The sequence below is a fragment of the Lolium perenne genome, chromosome 7 (assembly GCF_019359855.2).
Source record: "Lolium perenne isolate Kyuss_39 chromosome 7, Kyuss_2.0, whole genome shotgun sequence".
NCBI lineage: Eukaryota > Viridiplantae > Streptophyta > Magnoliopsida > Poales > Poaceae > Lolium > Lolium perenne.
In genome coordinates, this window is record NC_067250.2 from 93,106,437 (window position 1) to 93,124,847 (window position 18,411).

The 18,411-nt window shown below is 47.9% G+C and overlaps 2 protein-coding genes across 2 annotated transcripts; both read right to left on the reverse strand.

Annotated features, from left to right (window-relative positions):
- Window positions 1–2,732: 2,732 nt before the first annotated feature.
- On the reverse strand, window positions 2,733–4,518 carry LOC127316648 (uncharacterized). Its single transcript, XM_051347095.2, has one exon. The coding sequence runs from the start codon at window positions 4,202–4,204 to the stop codon at window positions 3,419–3,421; it is 786 nt and encodes a 261-aa protein (XP_051203055.1). The 5' UTR covers window positions 4,205–4,518; the 3' UTR covers window positions 2,733–3,418.
- A 2,618-nt stretch (window positions 4,519–7,136) lies between these two features.
- LOC127316646 (uncharacterized) lies at window positions 7,137–13,328 on the reverse strand. Its single transcript, XM_051347093.2, has 4 exons — window positions 13,178–13,328; window positions 11,199–12,609; window positions 9,303–10,186; window positions 7,137–7,752 (listed from the first exon to the last, which is right to left on the reverse strand). The coding sequence occupies exons 2-4, from the start codon at window positions 12,588–12,590 to the stop codon at window positions 7,542–7,544; spliced, it is 2,487 nt and encodes an 828-aa protein (XP_051203053.2). The 5' UTR covers window positions 12,591–12,609; window positions 13,178–13,328; the 3' UTR covers window positions 7,137–7,541.
- Between the last annotated feature and the right edge of the window lie 5,083 nt (window positions 13,329–18,411).

Here is an 18,411-nt window from a genome sequence, read left to right on the forward strand (position 1 = left end):
CCCGGGCTTGCCGGATCTAGGCCATGCCGTTGATATACCCATAAAGTATACCCACAACACTCACTGTTTCGTTGGGGCAAAGTATCTTGGTTGTGTTGTGCAGGTTCCACGTTGGCGCCGGAATCCCTGGTGTTGCGCCGCACTACATCTCGCCGCCATCAACCTTCAACATGCTTCTTGACTCCTACTGGTTCGATAAACCTTGGTTTCTAACTGAGGGAAACTTACTGCTGTACGCATCACACCTTCCACTTGGGGTTCCCAACGGTCGCGTGTTGTACGCGTGTCACTAGTATGTGGAGAATCACCGAAATTCTTTAGACCTTCTTTACTTCTCTTGTATTTTTTTTCCTAATAGGTATGTGAATGGGAGGAGATTTGGTGTTCACCCAATCCCCTTAGAGCATCTCCAACAGGCGCGCTATAAGTTGGCGCGGTATATGACGCTGCCGCCGCGCAGTAAACCGTTGCCGCGCGCCGGAGCGATTTTCCCCCCGTCGGGTGCGCCATTTTACAGCGCGCGTTGGCGCGGTAAAATAGCACCTCCGCCGGACGCGCCATTTTGTAGCGCGTGGGCGCGGCGCGGCGCAAACAACAAACACACACAACTATGCATCCAACAAGATCAAACAATTATATAAAAATTCATAAATAAAATGTACCATCCAAATACAATACATTGTTCACAACAATACTTCACACCAAATACAACACGTCCAACATACAACAATACAATAGTTTTGAGACAATACAACACATAGTTTTCAAACAAATACAACAAGTATGCAACTATTGTTGTCCATTCCAATTCCACCATTCTTCCATGAGATATTTTTGAAGCTCATCATATGTGTCGTTGCACCGAATGGTATGAGGCAATGAACCGGGCAATCCTATGTGCGGACCTCCTCACTTGCACGGGAACCCCCATCAAGTCGTAGTGGGAATGATCCACATCTTTTCCGCGATCATCATCTATAATCATGTTATGCATGATGACACACGCAGTCATGATATACCAAAGGCATTCTTGGTCCCAAAATCTAGCCGGTCCTCTAACAATGGCAAATTGGGCTTGCAAAATCCCAAATGCTCTCTCTACATCTTTCCTAGCCGCCGCTTGTGCATTGTGGAATTGAGTTTGCTTCTTACCTTTTGGTTGAATAATCGGCTTCACAAATGTTTGCCACCTTGGATATATGCCGTCGGCGAGGAAGTAGCCATAGTTGTACTTGTGGCCATTTGCTTCAAACTCCACCAATGGACCTTCCCGCATTGCAAGTCTTGTAATTAGTGGTGACCGTTGAAGAACATTGATGTCATTGCAAGATTCGGGCATTCCAAAGAAAGCATGCCATATCCAAGTCTCTTGGTCGGCCACCGCTTCAAGTACTATGGTGGCATCCTTCTTGTAGCATTTGAATTGTCCATGCCATGCCGCTGGACAATTCTTCCAACTCCAATGCATACAATCAATGGAACCAAGCATACCGGGAAACCCCCGGTTGGCGTTGATCTCCAAAAGCCTTGCCGTGTCTTGAGCATTTGGGCTCTCAAATATGTGGAGCCAAAGATATTGACAATTGCAACGACAAAGCCCTTCACACACAAGATAGAAGTGCTCTCTCCCATGGCCAAATGATCATCAATAAGATCCGCCGGTATACCATATGCCAACATACGCAAGGCGGCGGTCACCTTTTGATATGTGCTATGACCAAGTTCTCCGGTGGCATTCCTCCTTTGCTCAAAGAAGCGATCATATTTGGTGACCTCCGTTGCAATGTGCTTGAAATTACTTAACTATAACTAACTATTGTAGCTAATTGGCACGTACAAATCACATGCTAATAGAGGCCGGTTGGCGGAGGTGCATACCTTGCGAGCAAATGGGCGAGCACCATGGGCGCGCCATGTTGCTAGCGAGCTCGAGGACGACGACGACATGTCGACGGCGGCGCGGAGGAGAACGCGACGGCGGCGGGAAGGGGGACGCAGAGGAGGAGCGCCGGCTACAGCCCGTCGTTGGCGGCGACGCGAGCATCACAGTGCGGCGGAGCGGCCGCCGCTGCCAGGAGGGGGTGCGGGCGAGGTGGATCTACGCCACGTCGGCGCGCAGCAGCGGGGGAGTTGACGGAGTCGACCGGCGGCGGCTGGATTTCGCGCTGGCGGTAGGTGCAGAAATGAGGGCGCGGGAAATTTCCAGCCGTTGGCTTTTCGCGCGGGCGCGGAGCGTTGCCGCGCGCTGTAGCCGACGCGTCACATATGCCGCTCCGATTTGTGCAAAACACCGCGCGCCCTAAAATTTTTACAGCGCCGCGCCTGATTCCCTCCCGCGCGCGGTATACCGGCCATTTTTATTTTGCAGCGCGGCCTACATAGCGCGCCTGTTGGAGATGCTCTTACATCCTCTCAAATACTCTCCCCAAAAATACGCTAGTATGATCTAGAATTTTTAGTTTAGCCAAAAATGTGAAGATGGGAGAAGATGGAAGGGGATATCTCGAAATTATTTTGTTCAAACTCGAAGAAGTAAACGGAAGTGGGGATTTAAAATAATTTCCTCCTATTCTCATAAATATACTAGAAGGAAATGAGGCTCAGTGATGTAGTAATCTGGGAGACTGGGAGAGAGTAATGGTGAAGTCCTAGCCTTGTCCTAAGAATTTGTTCTTAAAACACTTTTTTAATTAATGAAGATGACAAATCTGTAGGTCGAACCCTTCAGCACGTTTGTTCTTAAAACATTTTTTTAATTAATGAGTAACATTTTATTAGCCACACTTCTGTCGGTCGTGGCACTGCCGATCACTGAGCTGGATCTTCTGAATATGAAATGCGCTCCACGGAATTGAATGTGTTCATGCCTAGGAGCTGCACACTGGACTGGAGTGAGGCAGCAAATTAATTAATTGGAATTCCCAATGGAGGGATGGAGGGCGTCTCGAGATCTTCAAGCAGCGCGTGCCTGCTAGCTGGACAGCTACTCCTACTCTACAGGCTACAGCAGAAAGTAATTCTGTCACTGACAGATTAATCTCGAGTCAAACCCAAGTAATCTTGTTTAACCGGCCACCACCCAGGCACCCACTTCGATTGATTGATTGGTTACCAGCAGCAAGCAAGAACCCGACGATTGGGGATTGAAACGAGAAGGTTGGAAATGCAGAAATGCGCAACGCAGAAGTGAAATTGGTCTGTGGTAGACATCTACGACAGTGATTTCGAGCTGAACATGTCGCTATCCTTTTTTTCAGTTTTGGCAAGAACGGGGCAGAGATCTATCTATGTCTGGATCCTTCCTAGCATCTCCGTCAGCCGCAGGAGCTGCTGATTTCGCCGGAGAGGTCCGCCGGCGGCGGGCGGGCTGGGGCCGCGGTCAGATGGTGTGGCGGGGATCGGCGGCGGCGGGGCGCGGTCAGAAGATGTCGAGGACGTCGACGATGGCGGCGTTGCAGAGCGGGCAGCGGCCGCGTCCGGCGAGCAGCTCGCGGGCGCAGCCCCGGCAGAAGGTGTGGCCGCAGGGGATGAAGGCGGCGCCCTTGGCCCGCGCCATGCACACGCAGCAGCACCCGCCGCCCGCCGCGCCGGCGCCGACGCCTCGGCCCGCGTGCTCCGGCAGCAGGTCCCCGTCGTCCTCCGGCCAGAACGCGTCCTGCTCGGACGCGGCGGCCGCCGGGTCCTGCTCGCTCGGCGCCGCCGCGACGGCGCTCCACTGCCTGTCGGTCTGCTCCAGGAGCGCCATGAGGGACACCCTCTCCCCCTGCTCCTCCTCCTCCTGATCCGCCGGCGGCGGGGACGCTTCCGGAGGCGGCGTCGGTGCCGCGGCCACGGCCCTGGTAACCGCGGGCGGGGAGGCGGGCTGCGGGGCCGGGAGGGACACGGCGCGGCGGACGAACGGGTCGCCGGCGCCCGCGGAGCCGTAGGAGCCTGGAGCCGGGGCCGGCTGGTCGTCGCGGATGATGTCGAGCAGCGTCCGCGCAGCCGCGGCCGCAGCCACGGCCGACGGCGGCGGGGAGGAGGAGGCCCGGCGGTCGGCCTGCATGGCGGAGGCGAGGGTGACGGCGGCGGCGGCGCGGCGGCCGTCGTCCTCGTCGCGCAGCTTGAGGAGGTCGCGGAGGTTGCAGGAGCCGGCGGCCGGCGGCCCCACCGCGGCCAGCTGGTCCGCCAGCGTGACGCTCCGCCGTAGCACCCTCCCGTCCATCCCTCGGTCAGAAGATCCCCCAGTCGCCGCCGCCTGGCCAGATGAGGAGGAGGGGACGTAATCAGCAGCGGCAGCTAGGTCGCGCGCCGCCCTGCCGTTAATAGACGGCGTGGCGCGTGTGGAGGGAGCGGGGTGGCCGGATCTAGCTCTGCTCTTCTCGGAAGGCGTGGTGGCCGGGGAATTGATCGCGGGGGGGTTTTGCGGTGCTTTTGTGCGTGCTTCGTCGCCGGCCCCGGGTGTGGAAGTGGAAGGCAGCAGCAGAGAGCAAGGAAGCTATGCAGTGGTGGTGTGGTGGGAGTAATAAAGGCGGAGCGGGGAGGGAGTGGACTGGACGTATGCTATCATGGGGTCGGGTGCAGTCCCTGCTGTGCAGCAGAGGAAGGGGAAGGGAGGCGTGAGAGGGATCTGGCAATGCCAGCCGGGATTTTTCAGTTTTTTTTTCCCCGAAAATTTCATCAATTTTTAACCCTAATCTGGCTAAAAATGACTCAACTTTCAAATCGGAAGGTCAACTTTTACAAAAAAAAAGTGGAATGACCCCAAAGGGTTTCGTCGGTACTTTCGTTAAAGGCGGTGGATGGAGGAATAGGGGACTGGTGCCACAGCCAACGGAAACGGTGGCGAGCCTACCCGCAGAGCGGCGACGGGACTTTACGGGCCCAATTCAGGCTCGGCCGGGCCGGAGGGCCTGGCGTGTCCTTGCTACTTCACCCGGTCGGCTCACGCCGTCGGTGGTGGAGGTCGTTTCCTACCGCATGCTATTGCGCGGTTGCCCCTAGCCAACGTTCCGTCTTCTCGGTCTTACCGGCCTCGCAACATAGGTCATGGTGAAACGACGGCGGTGACTACAAGACCGTGGTGGCGTGTGTTGGTGGGTCGCAAGATTGGGTCATCCGGGAGTGTGGTTTTTTGGGTGCCGAGAGAAGTCCATGCCGTCTCGACACCGACGCGATGGCGCATGTGGGTGTTGACGTCCTTCCTGAAGGGCGTCGGGGATAACTCTTCCCCACCTTCCGTACCGTGCCGGGGAAAACATTACGAACCTTCGCCGCTTTTAATTGTTGGAGGTGTCGCTTGGTACGCGCTTCAGAGTGCTAGGAGCGTGGTGGAGATCCTCCGAATGCGCACTGGTTGAGAGTCATCTTCGTTTTCATCGAGCCACCGATGTCGGCTTTACTTTTATCTTCTTCCTTTTCTATTCTTGTTTCATTTTGGGCGTGATGTGTTGTTTGCCCCAACACTGGTCTCGGTCTTGTATCGGTCTGTTGCTATATCTTAATATAGCGGGGTAAAAGCCCTTATCGAGGAGAGTCGGGACATATTATGGAAGAACGCCTGAAAGAAAAAGAGGCTTACAAAGAAGTCCTTCACTTTTACTTCACACACACACCCTGCAAAAAATATGAAAAAAATCAATCATGTCTAGCACTGCCATCTCCATTGACCCGAAGCCAACGCCGGTTATCCTCAGCATCACCGGGGATGAGACCACTTGGGATGCAGAGGACGGGAATCGCCCCCGTGACTCCGTTGAAGGGCCTCGGAGCTTGGAGGTTGAACGAGGGATACAATCATCCGCGTCCGTTGAAGCCGCCCTTTGGTTATTGAATGTTGTGATCGTCCTGACGTTGCACCTCTCCCGTACAGCCTGAAGCCGGAGCACACGCCGCTGCTTCGCTCCTCTTCCCTGCCGCCATGGTGACTATGAGGATCTTAGATACCAACATGCACAACCGCGCCCAGCTGCTCCGAAAGTTCTTATTAACTACAACCTTATTGTTGACGGAGAGACGGACGGTGCAGTCCCTCTCCATCTTCGTTTCTAGCCTTAGGAGCGCCGTGAAGAGAGAGCGACCGCCAAAGGTCGCCAGACTCGGCCCCCAAGCGCTAGCGAAGCACTCCAAACTACTAGCATAACACCAAAACTTAGCACTAGACCAAACCCTAGACTATTTGTTGTACGAGGAGGGGACCCTCGCCCTTCTCGATGTTCTCCATTGCCGAAGAGGAGAGGAGAGGAGAGGGGAAGGGCCCGCCCTAGATCTAGAGGAATCGAGAGGAGGAGGTGAAGGGCAGCGAGAGTGGTGGGGAAGAGAACTAGTTGTTGATGTCTAAATGAAAGGCTAGTTGGTGACACCTGGACACCACATCATCATTGCCTTGTGGGGCTTGGTCGTTAAATGTGCAGTTAAGCATGTTAATCTCAGATTTGGGAATAAATTAGACATTTTAAGGTTTGTGAAGAAAGAATAGGTAAAGTGAGTTTTTTTATGTAACTATGGTAACAATAAGCGGTGGTTTGTGCAACTTCGTCTTTCACGCAGTTGTGAATTTTGATGAGAATTGACATGATTTGAATGATACGGTTCAGTTTGGGAGGAATCTGGCTGGAATGGCGATTCAGAGGTGGACGTGGGGCGGGCAGGTGCTGCGAGCTGTGTCGTGCGTCGGTGTGCGCAAGATCTTGGTAGATCCAACAGGTTTATCTCACCAGCTAGTATATGTTCTTGATCGAGGGATGAAACAAAAGGACGGTCAAAAAAGGTTAAAACTTAAAAGCCGCTAGCGACACTATCGCTTTTTTTTTTTTTTTTTTTTTGAGTTAGCGACACTGTGGGATGAGGAAAGTTCCAAGTCGCCATTCATCCCGGTCTTCTTCGCTTGCATTCCAAACACCATACATTGGCAGACTGGCAGTAGCATCTGCGGCCCAGAAGCAACTAACCGGCCCACAGAACACACGCTCCCTACCACCATACAGAACTGCTCAACACTGAGCAGGATAGCATTTGAACACAAGCAGCTACAGGAAACCAGTTCTCGGCTGGCCTTTGATCAAAGAAGGTAGTACTACTAAACTGGAAAAGGAACGAAATCAGCTTCAGACTACCAGTTCAGTAAAGGCAGCAGCATGTTGCCCATCCACAAAACAGAGGTTCACAACAATCAACTGTATTTTCAGAGGTGTATCCAATTGGAGAATGCTGCCCATCCAAAAAGATATCCATTGTCCCCCTACCTATTCAATGTTGTCCTAAAGAAAATATTCAGTGTGAGTGTCCTACCTATGCAATGTTATTCTAACAAAAATGCCCTATTCGGACAGAATCACAGAAAGAATGCTTCTCTCCTGCTGACCAGTGGCTACCCTACATGCTGCAACAAATGCAAAACCCTGCAATGACTCTGGCCAAATCAACAAAACTGGACTTGATGATACAAACTCTATGTTACTTGGTACACTAGGCTATCTAAGCAACACTTGCTAATCTCACACTCCTGCTTTTTTTTGGCATTGCCCTTCTGATTAGTTGGTGGGCAGAATGCCAGGTATGCCTCAGTCATTCATCCTCTCATAGAAAAGAATGTACGCCTCACACCTGAGAACTTCTTCTAGAGAGACTTCTCGGATGTTGGTGTCACTTGCCCAAAACCAGGAGGAGCCACTGCCCCGCACATAAGCAATGTAGTGCCCATCATTCCGTCTGTTGCCATGGTGCACAATGACGCCAACTAGACGATAGCTTGAGTTATCTTTGTCCTCAGAACTGAAGATAAGAGAAAATTAAAATACTTAAAACTAGACATAAGGATTTAAGTTAACAACAAAATGATGATTACCTGGAGTAGCAACAATGGCATGTCTTTCTTGAAAACAACAGACTGAATACTGTATCAGATATTAAACAATATGGTACATCTGCAGTGACTGGTTATTTATGTCCTAATCGAAATACTAAGAAATTAAGTGACAGAGTAATTTCAATTGCCCACTGCAAGATATATATATCTATCTAATATTGAAATACTAATACACAATTATAGTCCCTCCGTCCTCAAATAGGCGGCGTATAAATTTGGTCCAAAAGTCTATACTTTCCAAGTTTGACAAAATATATAGAATGAAATATCAATAACTACAAATAAATACAATTAAAATATATCTTATGGTGGATCTATTGATATTTTTCTATATATACTTGGTCAAACTTAAAAAAATGACTTTTTTACTCAATTTATACACCACCTATCTGGGGATGGAGGGAGTACTTAAAAATAGAAACGTTTGAAAAGATAAGAAAAAAAGGTTGCCAGATTAGGCATTTCAAGGCACCTAAATACGTACAGACAAAAGGTGTTACCATAATAATGTTTCATGATATGATAACTAGAGTGGATAGAGTTTACACCAGACGACCTGTACAGCTGATATATATTCAAATATGATGACATCATACACAGAAAAACTAGAGTCCCAATCAATGGCACAGAGTTCTGGTCCAAATGAGGCTGTGAGTAAATCCTTAAATCCAGTTGATACACAATTTGCAAACAAATTCACGGTACAGTTGGACCGTTCACATTGCAACTATATTTCCTTTTTTTTGTTCAACGAAAATAGGAAAACTGTTGTCTGTTAGAATTTACAAGAGGTGGAGCACACACGCAATGAAAAATACACCTTTGATCATGGAACTTGTCTTGCTCCAGGATAAGCAACAGTTATTCATCAGTTAATGGAATAGTTAATGGGCAAGTCATGTTCAAAGGCTGTTTTATATGCCTTGCAGTGGGGGAATGCGTTTCATAATGTATATTCACTTTCGGAATCTGTTTAGACTGATACGCTGTTGCAGTCATTTAGTGAAGTATATTCCTAGTATAACCATCTGTGGCACTAAAATTACTGAGCTTCTGAACAGCATATGTTTACGTGATAATTATAACACTGGTTTAGTTCGCTGACATCAGATAATCAGAACAATTACTCTGCTACTGAGAGACAAGAGTGAAGATGTCCTAAGGAAAAATTAGCTGCTTGTGACAGAAATTTACCACCGTGTGTGACAATCATTCATTCACACACCCTAAGAGATGCTTGTTTGATCAAGAATTCAAGATAAACAAAAACTAATATACACATAGTAAACAATAATCAACAGTCACAATGAGAACATAATGGAAAATATACTTAAAGATAGTAGCAGCAAACTATGAAACAAGATAGTTACTGTATTTCTGAAGATTGGGAACTTATAGAACTGGCATAACAGAAAGGTATTAGATATTACGGTGTAGAATTGTTAGATGTTATTACCTGGGGTCCATGAATGGTCCTAAGTGAAGAATCTCCTTAAAGCTCACATGCCCTCTCAATTTAGAAAGATCAGGTGCGTATTTCTTCAGTTGAATGGTTAATACAGGTGGCAGCTTGCTAATCAATTGTGTTTGAATACTTCTACCATTACCATCTGTCTGCTCATTTTGGGTTGCCTCCACTCTTTGGGCACTATGATCATCAAGTACATGCTTTCCACTGTCCTGTTTCTGGGTCCTGGTATCTTGAATATGCAGAGCACTCAGCAGGTCAGTCTGTTGATCAGTTGTAAGGCAAATAGGCGCAGCTTTTTGAACACCTTCACGACTTTCAGCTTTTTCATTGGCTGTGCTGCAAGAGGCTAAGTCCTTTTCATCACAGCTCGTCCCTGAAGTGATTTTTTCAGTAGTTGTGTCATCAGAGAGTATGCCTTCTTGATGTGAATCTGCAAGAGTCTGGTCTCCATGAACAGATGTGTTTACACTGGTACTTGCCATGATCGGTTCAACGCTTTTACTTGCATTGGTTTCCAGCAACTCAGCAACCTTGGAACAGTTGTCACAATTCGTCAGGCTATGGGAAAACAGTGTCAGGCAGTCCTCAATCGACCCAAGAGTGTCAATATATTTCGCCTCATCATGAACGATATCACTACCCCGGGCGTTCTCCTTATTTTCTCGATTATGAGAATCTGCTTCTGATTCCTCCATTTCTTCAAAGTCATCAAACAATTTAGGAATGAAATCCAAATCTACTGGCACCTCAATGATCTCTTGTGGGACATCATTCTTCTGAGTCTGCATATGACTCTGTACAACATCCTTTACTTCAGTAGAATCTGCACATTCAGGCATACAGGGGTTTAGCATTATCAGCATTAGCAAGATCATTCAACCAGAAACCCTCGCCCTTTTGCATATTTTAGAATCTTTATCCTGCAAACTCTAAGCTGTTTTTCTATCCAAGCACACTTAAGTGATCAACCATTTTGGAGTAACACTTACTGTATATGATGATAACGACTCAAGACCCTGTGCATCCCATGTAATTTGAACTACTACACTACAGCGAACACCTTTGCCATGTCAAGACAGCTGAAATATCTTGCCGATTTTGTTATCCACCCCAAGGGATTTCCTGCTACTTCTTTATCCATGGGCAAAATGTCCTTAACAATTTTCTCTGCTTAGCTACTACTGGTGATCCATTCCGAAAAGTCTCATTTGCTTGTGTTAAAAAATAGCAAATAAAATAGAGCGCACAATCCACATTCTTTCCTCAAAAGTCATATGACCTCAAGACCCTGTGCATCCCATGTAATTTGAACTACTACGCTACAGCGAAAACCTTTGCCATGTCAAAACAGCTGAAATATCTTGCCGATTTTGTTATCCACCCCAAGGGATTTGCTGCTACTTCTTTATCCATGGGCAAAATGTCCTTAACAATTTTCTCTGCTTAGCTACTACTGCTGATCCATTCCGAAAAGTCTCATTTGCTTGTGTTAAAAAAATAGCAAATAAAATAGACCACACAATCCACATTCTTTCCTCAAAAGTTCTATGACCTCAGACACCCTGTGCATCTCATGTAATTTGAACTACTACACTAGAGCGAACACCTTTGCCATGTCAAGAGAGCTGAAATATCTTGCCGATTTTGTTATATCCACCCCAAGGGATTTCCTTCTACTTCTTTATCCATGGGAAAAATGTCCTTAACAATTTTCTCTGCTTAGCTACTACTGGTGATCCATTCCAAAAAGTCTCATTTGCTTGTGTTAAAAAAATAGCAAATAAAATAGACCGCACAATCCACATTCTTTCCTCAAAAGTTCTATGACCTCAGACACCCTGGCGTATATGCGGGCCTGTTCACCATTGTTCTTTTAAGTTAGGTACAGGAGCGCATAGACTTACCAACTTGCAAAGGCTTGCTTCTGGCTGGAGAGGCCTTTGAAGGCACCCCCAGTTGGAGACCATGGACTGACGGCAACGAAACTGAATTATATGAGCAACTTTTACAGGAAATGGTCTGAATCAGCTGGCTGCTGAAAATGGAATGGCCAAATGTAGGGAACACTCCACCCCCTTCCAGGACATGCGAACGGTTAAGCTCCTCCACCTCATTATCCAAACCAGTGTGAAATAATGTAAGAAACTCATGGCTGTCTTCCATCTTTCCGACCTCGAACCGATCCTGATAAAGCGACTGCATACATCCCAATATCGTCTGTGGGTCCAGCATGCGCCTGGCATTATTCACACTGCTTGTCTCTTGAAACAACCACTTCAGCTCCAGACCCATGGTTCCCAACCGAGCATCGGAAGCATCCGGCCCTAGAATGATTGTCCTGAGCTTACCAAGCGCAAGGAGGCACTGCAGCGATGCATTCATGTAGCATGTGTTTCCATAATTCGGCATCCCTCTGATAATATACCCATTCCCAATAGCAGACTCAGCCATATCGTTCCCAGCCCCCATTCCCCACTGATCCAGTATATTCCTGGCCACATTTCCCAAGTCAACCTTTGAACTGCTGGCTACCGTTGACCAATCAACCATTGGAGTGCTGGCTACCGTTGGCCAATCAACCCTTGGACTTGGAGTGCTGGCTGCCGTTGGCCAATCAACCCTTGGACTTGGAGTGCTGGCTGCCGTTGGCCAATCAACCCTTGGACTGCTGGCCGTAGTTCCCCAGTCGTCCTTTGACTTGCCGGCCGGCAGTGTTTTGCTGGCCACCATTGCCCGCTGTTCCTTAATCTTTCTGTCCTCCTCCGAACACTCCTCTTGGTTGAGCGCCGGGCTGTCACTGAGCCTCATAACGCGCACACATTTGAAGCAGAAGCCCAGGTTGGGTACATCGTACCACTGAGCAACGTAATGCTTGCTGCTGGCGGCGTGGGCGAGGGCGTGCCCCCGCGGATCTTCCCTGTCCAGCCCCCGAGTGCAGCCAATATAGTGGCACTCCAAGCACTGCGTCATCCCTTCCTTGTCGTAGCCGGCTCCCTTCCAGGTGACCCCGCACCTGGGTTCATGGCACGTCGGAGGCACCTCGGAGATGCTGAGATCGAGCACAGCCATCTCCACAGCATCGCTGTCCAAGGTCAGGTGGTGGCACCGCCCGCTGTCGTCGTCGCTGTCGCTGCTGCTGCTGCTCGAATCTGATAGTGGCGCAACAACCACGCCCTGCAGGCCCATGGACGCCAGCGACTTCCCGCCCACGGTCGGGCGCGGCGATTTCGGCGCCTTTTCCTCCTCATCCGCCGCCCTCTCCCTCTTCCTCATCGCGCCTGTCGCCTGGAAACTGAGAAACAGGCGATTCAGCAAGAATGAGTCAGGTGAATCCTTAACCCCGCTGAAGAAAGAGCAGAAGCAAGACCAAGAACCGTAAGCACCAAAGATTGAGCCAAGGACATTTCCATGACTAGAGATGTCTAGGCCGAAAAAAATCCACCAAATGCCAGATCGAGAGTTGGCCGCGCCATGGACTTCCTCCAATGCCAGGAAGGAACGACGCAAAAAATCCCGAACAATCGAAAACTCCACCGACAGGAAAAGACGAAATCGAACATTCCGGTACCGAAGCAAGAAAGCACCACCAACTTAGCGACCAAGGGAGGAAAATCGACCGAGAACACGAAGGGAAAAACCGCACCGGCAAACAAGACGAGGAGAAATCTACAATTCCGGGCGGGGAAACATGCACGAGAGCGGCGGCGCGGGTTCGATTCGGGGGCGCCGAGAGAGGAACCCCGCCTACCCGCAGTTCACCAACACCAGGCGATCAAGCAAAAGCAAGCAAGCAAGCGCGCACCCTAGGACGCGCGCGGCGGGGCGGGATTTGGGAGGGGAAGGGAGGAGACGAGGCTTACCAGGAGACGGCGAGGGGGAGGGGCTCGGAGGAAGAGCCGAGCAGCCGGGGAGGCGTCGGCGGCGACGGCGAGAGCGGGCGGAGCAGGGAGCTAGGGAGGGAGGAGAGGAGGCGGTTACGGTGGTCGGGACGGTGGCGCGGCGCCGGGCGGGTTTGGGCGGTGTTGCGGCCGCGCGTGCCGAACGCTAGTATTTAACTCCTCTAGATCTTGGGCCAGAGGATCCAGGCTTCAGGGGCCCAAGCCTGCTGGGCCTAGTCTCGTTTCTGAGACCTGTCCAACTTGGGCCAACAACCCTAAAAAAACGAGCTAACCATTAATGAGTAAATTTATTTTTCGGCGAGAATAGTAATTACTCCCTCTAGTCCATATTAGTTTACTTTTTTTGTATAGATGTATCTAGATACATTTTAGTTCTAGATGCATCCATATTGATGGAAAGTAATATGAATTGGAGGGAGTAATTTTTTTTCTCACTCACCTCTTTCAGCGTTCAAAGTTTACCCTAAGATCCAGAAGTAGCCCTCAAGCGGACCTTTTATAAGACCATCCAAGGAACGTGGGACTTTTCAGTCCTTAGAGTTTTCCCATACTTAAATAATAGGTGCCATGTTTTTGCAAATAGGTTGACACCTGGGATCCATGTCGGCCTTTTTTCTTTCATTTTTTTGTTAGTCATATCCCTCTCTTTGGTTTCAGCTCACGGCGAGGTGGGATGTGGCTATATTGATGTAAGTGTGAGAGGGGTGGTGGTCATAGACGGAGTTGCCATAGTGGGACAACAGTCGCTGCCGGGGTGTGATGTCTACGGGAGCTTCTATTCTTGTAGACAGTGTTGGGCCTCCAAGAGCAGAGGTTTGTAGAACAGCAGCAAGTTTCCCTTAAGTGGATCACCCAAGGTTTATCGATCTCAGGGAGGAAGAGGTCAAAGATATCCCTCTCAAGCAACCCTGCAACCACAAAGCAAGAAGTCTCTTATGTCCCCAACACACCTAATAGGTGCACTAGTTCGGCGAAGAGATAGTGAAATACATGTGGTATGAATATATATGAGCAGTAGTAACGACACCAGAAAAGTGCTTTGCTGCCCAGGACTGGCGTGTGGTTGATGGCGGTAATATTGCGGACAGTACAGATGCAGTAGAACAGTAAACAAGCAGCGATAGCAGTATTTAGGAACAAGGCCTAGGGATTATACTTTCACTAGTGGACACTCTCAACATTGATCACATAACAGAATAAATAGATAGATGCTAGACTCTACACTTTCTTGTTGGATGATGAACACCACTAATTGCATAGGGCTACAAGAACCCTCAATGCCGAAGTTAACAAGCTCCACAATATTCAATGTTCATATTTAAATAACCTTAGAGTGCAAGATAGATCAACACAACCAAACCAAGTACTAACATAGCATGCACACTGTTACCATCACACTATGAAAGGAGGAATAGATCACATCAATACCATCATAGTAATAGTTAACTTCATAATCTACAAGAGATCACAATCATAGCATATACCAAGTACTTCATGATGCACACACTGTCAACATTACATCATGGAGGAGGAATAGACTACTTTAATAACATCACTAGAGTAGCACATAGATGAATTGTGATACAAAACTCATATGAATCTCAATCATGTAAGGCAGCTCATGAGATCATTGTATTGAAGTACATAGGAGAGAGATTAACCACATAGCTACCGGTACAACCCGAGCCTCGATGGAGAACTACTCCCTCCTCATGGGAGACAGCAGCGGTGATGAAGATGGCGGTGGAGATGGCAGCGGTGTCGATGGAGAAGCCTTCCGGGGGCACTTCCCCGTCCCGGCGGCGTGCCGGAACAGAGACTCCTGTCCCCTAGATCTTGGCTTCGCGATGGCGGCGGCTCTGGATGGTTTCTCGTGCCGTGGCTTTTCCGTATCGAAGATTTAGGTCGAGGGGCTTCTTATAGGCGAAGAGGCGGCGTCAGAAGGCTGAAGAGGCGGTGACACAATAAGGCGGCGCGGCCAGGGCCTGGGCCGCGCCAGCCTAGTGTCTGGTGGGCCTGTGGCCCCCCTCTGGCGACTCTCGGGTGTTCTGGAAGCTTCGTGCAATCCTAAGATGCTGGGCGTTGATTTCGTTCGATTCCGAGAATATTTCCTTACTAGGATTTCTGAAACCAAAAACATCAGAAAACAGGAACTGGCACTTCGGCATCTCGTCAATAGGTTAGTTCCGGAAAACGCATAAAAACGATATAAAGTGTGCATAAAACATGTAGATATCATCAATAATGTGGCAAGGAACATAAGAAATTATCGATACGTCGGAGACGTATCAGCATCCCCAAGCTTAGTTTCTGCTCGTCCCGAGCCGGTAAACGATAACAAAGATAATTTCTGGAGTGACATGCCATCATAATCTTGATCATACTATTGTAAGCACATGTAATGAATGCAGCGATCAAAACAATGGTAATGACATGAGTAAACAAATGAATCATATAGCAAAGACTTTTCATGAATAGTACTTTCAAGACAAGCATCAATAAGTCTTGCATAAGAGTTAACTCATAAAGCAATAATTCAAAGTAAAGGTATTGAAGCAACACAAAGGAAGATTAAGTTCAGCGGTTGCTTTCAACTTGTAACATGAATATCTCATGGATATTGTCAACATAGAGTAATATAACAAGTGCAATATGCAAGTATGTAGGAATCAATGCACAGTTCACACAAGTGTTTGCTTCTTGAGGTGGAGAGAAATAGGTGAACTGACTCAACATAAGAGCAAAATAGGTGAACTGACTCAACTTTTCATGAGTCAGTTCAAGAAGCAAACACTTGTGTGAACTGTGCATTGATTCCTACATACTTGCATATTGCACTTGTTATATTACTCTATGTTGACAATATCCATGAGATACACATGTTACAAGTTGAAAGCAACCGCTGAAACTTAATCTTCCTTTGTGTTGCTTCAATGCCTCTACTATGAATTATTGCTTTATGAGTTAACTCTTATGCGAGACTTATTAATGCTTGTCTTGAAGTACTATTCATGAAAAGTCTTTGCTATATGATTCATTTGTTTACTCATGTCATTTACCATTGTTTTGATTGCTGCATTCATTACATATGCTTACAATAGTATGATCAAGGTTATGATGGCATGTCACTCCAGAAATTATCTTTGTTATCGTTTACCTGCTCGGGACGAGCAGAAACTAAGCTTGCGGATGCTGATACGTCTCCGACGTATCGATAATTACTTATGTTCCATGCCACATTATTGATGATATCTACACGTTTTATGCATACTTTATGTCATATTTATGCATTTTCCGGCACTAACCTATTAACGAGATGCCGAAGAGCCAGTTGCTGTTTTCTGCTATTTTTGGTTTCAGAAATCCTAGTAAGGAAATATTCTCGGAATTGGACGAAATCAACGCCCAGGGGCCTATTTTCACACGAAGCTTCCAGAAGACCGAAGGGAAGACGAAGTGGGGCCACGGGGCGCCGCCACACTAGGGCGGCGCGGCCCAAGGGGGGCCCGCGCGGCCCTAGCGTGTGGGGCCCCCGTGACGCCCCCTGACCTGCCCTTCCGCCTACATATAGTCTTCATCGCGAAATCCCCAGTATCGAGAGCCACGATACGGAAAACCTTCCAGAGACGCCGCCGCCGCCAATCCCATCTCGGGGGATTCAGGAGATCGCCTCCGGCACCCTGCCGGAGAGGGGAATCATCTCCCGGAGGACTCTTCACCGCCATGGTCGCCTCCGGAGTGATGAGTGAGTAGTTCACCCCTGGACTATGGGTCCATAGCAGTAGCTAGATAGTTGTCTTCTCCTCATTATGCTTCATTGTCGGATCTTGTGAGCTGCCTAACATGATCAAGATCATCTATCTGTAATGCTATATGTTGTGTTTGTTGGGATCCGATGGATAGAGAATACTATGTTATGTTGATTATCAATCTATCTATGTGTTGTTTATGATCTTGCATGCTCTCCGTTATTAGTAGAGGCTCTGGCCAAGTTTTTACTCTTAACTCCAAGAGGGAGTATTTATGCTCGATAGTGGGTTCATGCCTCCATTAAATGCAGGACAAAGGATGTAAAGTTCTAAGGTTGTGGATGTGTTGTTGCCACTAGGGATAAAACATTGATGCTATGTCCGAGGATGTAGTTATTGATTACATTACGCACCATACTTAATGCAATTGTCTGTTGTTTTCAACTTAATACTGGAAGGGGTTCGGATGATAACCTGAAGGTGGACTTTTTAGGCATAGATGCATGCTGGATAGCGGTCTATGTACTTTGTCGTAATGCCCAATTAAATCTCACAATACTCATCATATCATGTATGTGCATTGTCATGCCCTCTCTATTTGTCAATTGCCCAACTGTAATTTGTTCACCCAACATGCTATTTATCTTATGGGAGAGACACCTCTAGTGAACTGTGGACCCCGGTCCATTCTTTTAATCGAATACAATCTACTGCAATACTTGTTCTACTGTTTTCTGCAAACAATCATCATCCACACTATACATCTAATCCTTTGTTACAGCAAGCCGGTGAGATTGACAACCTCACTGTTTCGTTGGGGCAAAGTACTTTGGTTGTGTTGTGCAGGTTCCACGTTGGCGCCGGAATCCCTGGTGTTGCGCCGCACTACATCTCGCCGCCATCAACATTCAACGTGCTTCTTGACTCCTACTGGTTCGATAAACCTTGGTTTCTAACTGAGGGAAACTTACTGTTGTACGCATCACACCTTCCACTTGGGGTTCCCAACGGTCGCGTGATGTACGCGTGTCAAGCTAAATTTCTGGCGCCATTGCCGGGGAGATCAAGACACGCTGCAAGGGGAGTCTCCACATCCCAATCTCTTTACTTTGTTTTTGTCTTGCTTTATTTTATTTACTACTTTGTTTTCTGCACTAAATCAAAATACAAAAAAAATTAGTTGCTAGTTTTACTTTATTTACTGTCTTGTTTGCACTCTATATCAAAAACACAAAAAAATTAGTTACTTGCATTTGCTTTACTTACTTCATCATGTTTCCTCCTAAGTTTATTCTTAAGGATGTACCGGTAGGCCGAGGGTCTATCCTCGGGAAAGATAATATAGAAGATTTTTTCACTCATATTAGTACGGTTGAAGATTTTGAAGATAGACACCTAGTAGAACTTGCACCTACTTATGAAATTGCTGCTGCTTCTTTAGTACAC

Coding starts and splice junctions, on each gene's coding strand:
- LOC127316648 (XM_051347095.2), bottom strand. CDS start 4,204: ATGGACGGGAGGGTGCTACGGCGGAGCGTCACGCTGGCGGACCAGCTG.
- LOC127316646 (XM_051347093.2), bottom strand. CDS start 12,590: ATGAGGAAGAGGGAGAGGGCGGCGGATGAGGAGGAAAAGGCGCCGAAA. Junction 10,187..11,198: donor AGTCTATGCGCTCCTGTACC/TAACTTAAAAGA, acceptor GGTTGAATGATC/TTGCTAATGCTGATAATGCT. Junction 7,753..9,302: donor GGACCATTCATGGACCCCAG/GTAATAACATCT, acceptor TCTTATCTTCAG/TTCTGAGGACAAAGATAACT.